Raw genomic sequence first — 9,672 nt, 5'->3', positions numbered from 1 at the left:
AAATAATAAAAGAAAATTAATTTAGTTCGTGATTAGTATATATTTACAACAAATTATATATATATATATAATATTAAAATTCCCTAAGATATACATAAATGTATGTATGTAAAAAAGAAAATAATATAAATAGTTATATATACATATATGTGACATATATATAATATATATGTATATTACAAAAAAAAAAAAGGAAAAAAAATTAAAAAAAAAAAAACTTCCTCACAAAATATATGAAAATTAAAAAAAGAAAAAAAAAAACTAGAAATGAAAATAAATTTTTTTTTTATTCAAATAATGTGCCGAAAATTTGTTGAGAAACTAAAAAGTGGTAAGGAAAGAAGAGCAACTCTTTAACTCGCAAGTAATTATAATAGCAATTGAATGAAGATAATTGAACGAAATTCGTTGATTTAGAACTTTATTATTGAGTTTTAATTCAAAGATTTCAATGGCAAGATTCCGTTGCGAGCAATAATGGCTAAAAAATATTTAAAAAATCGCAAGGAATCTCTTTTTTTTTTTCAATTATTAAACAGGGGATTTCCGATATTTCTAACATGTATTAAATTTTAAGTTTTTTCACACATGCTTACAAATTTTGCTGAAACTGAATATTTTTTACTTTTACAGATTTTGTAACATACTCGAGTAATCCGCTTTATTATCCAATAATTTGTCTATTATGGTCTTCTAATTTACAATATTGTTGCAGTAGTTACAAAGAAGCTTAAGAATTTCATTAGAACTTTAAGTAAAACTATCATTTTCGAAAATAATATTTTTGCAGATTTTGTAATTTGAATTTATTTAACCTGCTTTATCTTAAGACATAATATAGAACAGAATTAACGAATATCCCTAAACATTCTTTTTTCGGAAAATAAAACAATTGATGTGCACATAAATTTACATGAAGCATGTTTTCTTAACGAATATGCTACATTTGATTGCCTATTAATTGATAAAATTTTATGATAACCAAATCGAATTGCTAGTATTGTTAACAAATTAGCTGCCAAGTATGTAAATGATACTAAAATTGAATATTTTCTACTGTTTGTATACAATACAAATGATTGCTATGAAAATGTTCTCATAGAATTAAAACTTCAATATTTCAAAGGTACTAAATTATGAAAGTAACAAACAAGATAGCATCATATTTTTTAATTGTTTATTTTAGAAAAAAAAAATATTTAGTTTTAGTAAAATTTAATTTAAAGAACTTCGACTTTTTGGTAGTTTATTTATTCTATCAACTCTTTCTTTTTCCATTTCTTTTGCCTTTTGCCAACAATCCTTATTGAAAAATTCATTGCCTCCAGCTATACCTAATAATCGTGACAAAACAAGGTGCTTATGAAGAACTTCAGCATCAGTTTTGGGATTTGATTTACGCATTTCAACAAAATCATTCTCAATTAATTGCGAATCATCTGGATTTAAGTTGAATTTGAAAAGTTTGGCACGTGTTAAATACGTTCGAATATTATTTAGTTTTGGTTGTAGATAATGTTTTGCTGCTTTTAAAGTTTCTTCAATTAAAGAAACAGTTTCAGAATCTGGACTTAACGGAACTTGAAAATTACTCTAAAAATATTGTGGAGTTAAAAAACAAAATTTAAATTTCATGTAGAATTACTTTACCGGTAACATACTCCTTCCTTCACTTAAAATTATAACTGGTATATCAGTGTTAAAGTTAAGTTCATAAAATTTAAAATCATATTTTATTTGTTGATTTTTGATAAGACTAGCTAAACTCTGAACAGCACTGATACCAGAACTTTCTAATTTTCCGGGTTGCAATTGAGTTTCATCTAATACTAAATGTGTATGCGGTGCGAGTTGTAGTAATCCTGAAGTTAATTTATTTGTTGTATAATCTTTTCTAAAATAAAAAGTTTTATTACTTATTTAAAAAAAAAATTGCCAAAAATATTTTGAAATTTAAAACTTTAAATTAAATATCAATTATTAAATATTCAGGGATTTGATGAGAGTATTTCCAATTCTTTCACAAATGGAGACTGAAGAATGATAAAAAAGAATATTAAAAATTTTTTAAAATACATAAATAAGCACAGAATTAGTACCCAGCTAGTAAGGTCTAAGTTCAAGACTCTGTAAATTCCGGGCCTATAGAGCGCGCTTGCATAAACTATAAGTCACTTTGGGGACAATTGACTCTTGACTGTTTCATGAGAATTTCGACCATCTTTTTTCTTCTAAAATTTAGTATCTTAGCCAATTTTTCTGCAAGATGTGTCTAAAATGCGAGAGTTTGATCTAATAATAATTTTTTTTTACATCATGGAATTCCAGGACTATTATTATGTACATACGTAAATATGTACGCATGTAGCTGAAGAATTGTTTTTCAATTGTAGTTAACAAAACTACAGTGGTATTACAGATCACTACTATTCTCATTTGAAATTAGAAGTAAGAAGAATGCGAATTTATTAAGCATCTGAATTTCTGAAAGTTAAAAAGTGATTCATTTTGGAATCAAAACCTCGTAACTCCCATTTATAATTTATGAGAAACATATTGTTTTCAAATAATAATTTCTTAGAAACCAAAAATATTGATTTTAAATTAAACTTTGGATAACTAGAAACGTTTTATGAATGCATATTAAATTTAATATTTTTGGTTTTTTTTACTTCATGTAAAATTTTTTTGTCGAATACGAGAAACTGTATTCACACAGTTGTTATTGCTAAGGTATTCGGTAATTATTACTTACAATACAAGTTAAATTGTGTATTAATAACATATTACTGAAATTTTGAAGCGAAGGACTTTTTTTTCTCTTTATGGTCATGCTTGATAGATCTACACATTCAAAGAAACGACTAACCATTAACGACAAAGACCTACAGTCAAACCTTAATCATCCCAAAGTAAATTTCATGCTACTTTTACAAATATCTCCAATACAAAACCTATCATTAATTTCTTATACATATTTTTACAATGCAACTACGGTAATTTGCAGTGTTGCCACTAGAATAAAGTAAACAAAAAAATGAAGATTACTTTATTAGAACAAATTTGATATTATTTTCAGAATAACTAAATTTGACTAAAATAATATTTATTGAGAGTTTTATAATTCATTCACGATACAATTGATTTATATAAAACATGAAAGTTAACTTATTTTAAATACGACTGTTTGAAAGGGATTTCATGAACAGATAAAAAAGTGAAATCAAAAGTTGGTAGGTAACTCTATACTCTGAATTGTTAAAAAAAAAACTGTTCGCTGTCAACATTTCCGAATGCGAATTTTAACGTCAGATTTCTCAACATTCCGAATATGAAATGTCTTATATGTCAAACGTTTGTCATAATTCAAAACAAAAATCATATGGTTTGGCGCATATTTTTCTTGCACTAATTTGATTTTTTGAGATAAATTTTAATAAATAAAATTATGACTATCTTAAAAGGCAAAAAATATGTAGCCTTTATTTCAGTTATAGTAGGAACAATTGGAATAGCAATTTATCCAATAATTATTAGTCCTATGTTGAATCCCGAACACTATAGTAAGTTTTTTTTTATTTAGTTACATTATGTATGTATGTATGTCAAATTTGCTAAACCTAATTCTCACTTTTAGAAAAAATTCAACAAATTAACAGACAAGGAATCCGTCAGGAAGATATTCAACCAGGAAGTAAGTTACAACAATTTTTTACTATCCTAAAATTATTTTTACGTGTTTATTGTAGATATGAAAGTTTGGACTGATCCGTTTGATCGAAAAAAATAAGAATTCTAGTGAACATAGTAGATAAAAAAAAAGCATAGTAATATATGTATGTATATATAAGGCATAAATAAATTGTTTATACAAAAAAAAAGTAAAGTTAATACTTACGTAGGAATGAATTGTTTTGTATTTAGATTATCTAATGTCATTGGTAAATAGTGACTTGTTGGTAGAATACTTTCAATAATTTCATAAAGCTCTTCAGTATATTTTTTATAAACTCCACCAGGGATATTGCAAATATTTAAACTGAATTGTCCTAATGTTTCAAAATCTGTGCGAACATATACTGTTGAAATTAAATGACATATTAAGTATTCCGCACTTAAAACATCACCGAAAAGACACTGAGTTAGCACCAATTTTAAATCTTTATACAATGAGCCCATGCTACAACTTTCATCATCAGTTGTACTAATAATACTCAAATCTAATAAAGGATTTGAATGTTCTAATTTTCTAATAGCAATGGCATGTATCCTTGGTATAAGTGATGGTGGTGGATTACTCGCCTGGATTTCGTTAATATCTTCAAAATCATTTTCATCGCATTCCATTGTTGTACCGTCTAATGCTGGGTCAACAGAGAGGAATCCAATAACATCGACAACTGTGTTTAACGTGTACTTTTCAAATTCACTATATATTTTCACCATACATGCTTTTCCAGGACGTTCAGATATTGGAGAATTTAGTAAATACTGAAATGAAAGGCTGCTACTGGTAGTGCTGGTCGCTTCATTATCAGATTTGATGCGTTTGTGGGTAGTTGATGTGGTTTCAGTTATAACTGTATCTAAATCCATTGATTGTTCATCACTACAAGGCCTTTTTACACTTTGAGGGTAGTCAATTTTATTCAGGATGTCCTTCTGATTTTCAATAGAAGGACAAAGGTGCTTCTTTTCTATATCTAATGCCCAATTGTTAAAACCTGGGATTGAAACCACAAATAATGTTCTTCGTTCTCCGTGGGCATTATCAGCTGAATCATGGTTTACACATTCCTCTGGAGAAATCACCAGACAATCCCGATATTTTCCTTGTTGTATTCTAATTTTATCCCCACTGTCCCTTGAATTAACTTCATATTTTTGTAAATAAATTTCTGGATCCAACATGTCCTAAAAACAATAAATAAAACGAATAGTTAAGATATTTAATTATTTAATATTATTTAGTTACTTGAATCATTCCCCTGAAACGGACTATAGACGTATCCTTTAAATTATCTAAGCAAATGTGATTAATAATTGGAACTTGTTTCCAATTAACATGATCTTCCAAAATTTTTCTAAAATTTGTTTCATTTTCTAAGAAATTTTCCGGAGTAGAATTTAAAATCGGATCCATTTTTAAATCTTTATATTTTATAAGAGTTTTATTTTTAACAAAATCACAATTGATTTTGTTTTATAATAAATGAAATCAAAGTTTTAACCTGCTAAGTTACAATTTGTTTAATTTGTGCAAAAGATTTAATTGTCAAATTAAAGTTTTGGCGCCTTAAAAATAATAACATATGTTTGAGATATACGACTAACTCAGATGTTTTTCAAGACATCTGGTGAAAATTATAAGAACTGCATTGGAAACAAAGAAGTTTGTTTACAAAAAAGACTGTCAGGATATTAAAGAGGCCATACAAAGTCGATAATTATTTCTCTCGACATTTTGCAATGCAATATTATTGTTCATATTCTTTTTACTCGTTTTTGTCATACTCATTTTCTTTGATATAAAAAAAAATTTTTTTATATACTGATAAAAATTTACGTCTTACAACGCCATTAAAAAATATCAAAATTTACTTGCAACGTCATTAAAATATGTTAAATAACGGTAAAAAGTATATTAATGCCAAATAAAATTTATTTCAAATATTATGAATCAGATCGTGTGGTTACGTGATAATTTATAAGAAAAGTTTATTCAGGATAAATCGCAGTTTATAATAGAACCTCGTTTTTGTGGTAGCTTGAGTACTTGACTTGAAATTATCTCAAAACTCAAGTTGCGCTTTTACTATGTTAGTTTGAAAAGCCGAAAGTGACGTTTAGCTGTTACATTTCAAGTTATTATTACAATTTCAACTCAAGTAAGTAAAATTTTGATCGACATAAGCTCAAGTAAAGTTTATACGAAGATAAAATAAGCTTTATGGACATAAGTATGTATAAGTCTAATGAAGTAAGTACATTATAATGACCTAAGTTATTCTCCATCTGTCAAACGATTAACCCTTTGCACTCCAATGTCGAATGTCACTCGACACTGATTTTGTTCCACTAGCTCCACTGTTGAGTGATACTCGACATGTTGTAATAGTTGTCAAATGTAAAAATTTTATCGATACTACATAATAAAACTATTTGTTATCGCACCGTTATATGTTCGCGTCGTAAACAACTTATCTCTGTGCTTCATCTGTTAGCGTGGAGCTGGTGGAATAAAACTAACTTAAAACTAACAGCCTGATCGCGTATCTCACTTTTTTATTCACTTTCCAATCAGAATTCTTAATATTTTTCTAATGGGTGTTTCATTTTTCCAATAAGATTTCTCATTTTTTCAATTGGATTTTTGTATTTTTTCTCAAATTATCGACTGAACGTCTCACTTTCAAAAACAAAGTGAATAAATTTTGTATGCATTTTAGAAAAAAACGAGATACGCAATACCAAATAATTTAACTCACTCGAAAATTACATTGTACAAGTATAGGATAGTTACTCAGTTTCTTCTCACTTTCCGAGTAAAATAACAAGATAGACGATTAGGCCTTAAAGTACATGCTCTTTATACCGATCATATGTACATTATGTATGTACGTATAATTTACTTTAGGTGGTATATGAATTTGTTTTTACATGTGATATATATATACTTATTATATATATGTATGTGATGATAGATATATTGCATAAAGAGAAAAACAAAATATAAAAAGTAAGTAGATCGATATAATAAAATATCGATTTTTATTTTCAAATTTGAATCGAATGATTAAATTCGTTAACGTGAAAATAAAAATGATAATGAACTCAAGATTTGAGTTATTTGAGATTTCAAATAATATAAAATAAAAATTATTTCTTATATTTATCAATTAATAATGTTATACATATGTATAATGTTATACATATGTATAATGTTATACATATGTATAACTCCGAAACTCAAAATACATAATAATATTATTTAAAAAAAAATATTTACTCTTTCATATGATCAAAAATTGTGAAAGTATCACCTCACTTTGTTCTCTTAAAATTATCATTCTCTTGAATTATTTCTCTCTATTTATGTTCCAATCCAACCATGAAGGAAATTTTTAAAGTAAACACAAAGATAAAATTTTTTACCTGTGAAATATTTACCTGTACGTCAATAAGTTTTGTTATTGTTGTTTTTCTTTTCTTATTTTTTTTTTTTGTATATTTTTTTTTTGTATATAAAAAAAAACCTTCCATCTACTTATTTAAATAATATTTAATGATGGCTTTTTTTATTGTTGTATAGATTTACCATCTGAGCTCAGATTCAATAAAATTTAGTTGCAAGAGGAGATTCCATATAAACGGTTCGGTTCGTTCAAAGCGGACAAAGTCTATATAAAATAAATTATAGTTTTTTGTTAAGTAAATCGAATCCGTGTTTTTTGAATTATTACTTTACTTTTATTTTGTGCATACGATTAAATGTACCTTGACTAGATTACAGCAAATATTTTCAATAATTCGAAATTTAATGAAGACAAATTGTAATTAAATAATTATAAATTGTTAAATTTAAATAATTTTCAAATAAAGATGAAAATTTTATAAAAAAATTACTTTGTGTATATAAAAAAAAAATTTAAAGTAAAAGCGATCGCGTTGGCAAAAAATTTTTTGATCATATCATGTATTAATAAAAATATTAATGTGTTAGTGATTTTTATGTTAAGCCTCTCTCTCTCAATAAGAATAATAAGAAAAAAAAATAGAAATTCATTCAATTGTTAGTAATGGAGAAATAAAATTATTTAGGTTCATTTATGAAAATATAATATTAAATAATTTTATTTAAATATTCATTAAAAGTATTCAAATGAATTATAAATTATTGGTTGGAAACTTTTATTCAATATAATTATCAAAGGTAAAATAAATTTATTAATTAATAAACCCTTATTTTTAATTTATATTTAATAATTATTTTTTTTTATAATTATAACTAATAATTTTTGTAAACAAAGAAAAAATAACAATAAGATATACGAGAGAAATTTTTCATAAAATATCAAAACTTGGTTTTTTTTCGATAATTTCTTGCTGAGAAATTCGGTAACAATAGCTTTCATATATAAAAATTCAATAATAATAATCGCGAATCATTCAACAATTATTTTTAAAATTAAAATGAAGTTTTATCACATTTCTAAACATTTCGTTTATAACACGTCGTAGGCGTAAATACAATATTAGTTCTCCATATATAAGTATGTTAATGTCGTTTTCAAAGTAATATCGTCGTTCGAGACCTTTCCATGTTGATTTTAAAATATCACACCATTATAATATAATGAAAAAAGATCAGTTAAAAAATCCAATTCCCTCACCGATTTTAAAAAATTCCATTCGATAAATCAATCAATTTTAGAGTCTAAATGTCTGTATCCCATCCCTTTGCTCACCGCTCGAGAAGAACGTAAATCATATGTTATAATGAAATTTTGTAATTATATACCCCGTATAATTATATTTTTTCTCAAAAAATATCCAACATTTTATCAATTTGTGTCAACAAAACTTGCCAAATTTAATTGACTCCAATCTTAATTACGTTTAAATTATTTACCCAAAAAATATATAGAAATATCTAATAGATTCTGTCAAATATTCTTAAGTGTTTGAAATCTTATCAATCATTTCAATTTTAAAATTTATTTTTATAATAGTTCCAATAGAATTAAGTATGATTAAAAATGTCTTAATATCAGATTAATTTGAAGTATGTATTCAATTTCAGGTGATATTTATTTAGTAATTAAAAATGTGATAATATTAAAATTTTTTTATCGAATAATTGAAATTTAGATTCCCTAATTTTTAGAATAAATAGTATATAGAACATAGTTATAGGAAAAACTAATAATTTATTTACCATAATATAGACTTTGTTTATTTCATCTCTCAAAATTTATTAAATATTAATATGTAAGTCCAATAACCTCTTTAACTATAGTAATACAAAATATTCTCAATGTAGTGAATCACTGCAATTATATTGCTATAGCCTCCCACACTATGTGAACAACTTAAGAGAATCATAAATGGCTTAGGTATATATAAAATTTATTCGTATACAAAATATCTTGATCTTATTACTATTTTATATATAGATAAGAAATTCACTTAATTGAAGTGCAATAGTATTGGTGTTAAAGTATGAAATTGTTAGTTATTTTATTAACTTTATTACCTTATGCATTATTGTTATATACAGTGGAATTTATGTGTGATTTTATATTGCATAGTTTTAAAATTTTATTCTCTGACTGAAATTGAACTAGAAAATTTCCTCTAAAAATTTGAGAGTTTTCAATTTATTTGAGATTTTGAGAACCGCGATATTTTGTTTTTTATTGTTCCTTTATGGTATTCAAATACAAAATCATTCAAAAGTTACCTGCTCATATATTTTTTAATAGGGTATGTATGTAAATAGTAAAGAAGGTTTACCTTAGTACGTTATAGTTAAATTTTTATTGCCACTCTCTCTATATAGTAAAACTATTATACGAGTAGTCATAGAGTAGTATGTATATGTAAGGTTTTTATTGTATGTATATTATTGAATTTTTATAATATAACGTCTATAAAGTAATAATGAAATGA

The 9,672-nt window shown here is 25.4% G+C and overlaps 2 protein-coding genes across 2 annotated transcripts; one reads left to right on the top strand and one right to left on the bottom strand.

Moving 5' to 3' along the window:
• Nucleotides 1-1,163: 1,163 nt before the first annotated feature.
• On the bottom strand, nt 1,164-5,238 carry LOC129614773 (mini-chromosome maintenance complex-binding protein). The gene is made up of 4 exons (XM_055529631.1): nt 4,976-5,238; nt 3,899-4,914; nt 1,651-1,894; nt 1,164-1,593 (listed from the first exon to the last, which is right to left on the bottom strand). Exons 1-4 carry the CDS (start codon nt 5,141-5,143, stop codon nt 1,216-1,218), a joined length of 1,806 nt encoding a protein of 601 aa, XP_055385606.1. The 5' UTR covers nt 5,144-5,238; the 3' UTR covers nt 1,164-1,215.
• On the top strand, nt 3,361-3,903 carry LOC129614774 (small integral membrane protein 20). The gene is made up of 3 exons (XM_055529632.1): nt 3,361-3,563; nt 3,638-3,694; nt 3,750-3,903. Exons 1-3 carry the CDS (start codon nt 3,449-3,451, stop codon nt 3,788-3,790), a joined length of 213 nt encoding a protein of 70 aa, XP_055385607.1. The 5' UTR covers nt 3,361-3,448; the 3' UTR covers nt 3,791-3,903.
• Nucleotides 5,239-9,672: the final 4,434 nt, after the last annotated feature.

Source organism: Condylostylus longicornis, unplaced genomic scaffold (assembly GCF_029603195.1).
Source record: "Condylostylus longicornis isolate FDR11 unplaced genomic scaffold, ASM2960319v2 ptg000119l, whole genome shotgun sequence".
NCBI classification, from domain to species: Eukaryota; Metazoa; Arthropoda; class Insecta; order Diptera; family Dolichopodidae; genus Condylostylus; species Condylostylus longicornis.
This window is presented reverse-complemented; position numbering and strand designations above follow the sequence as displayed.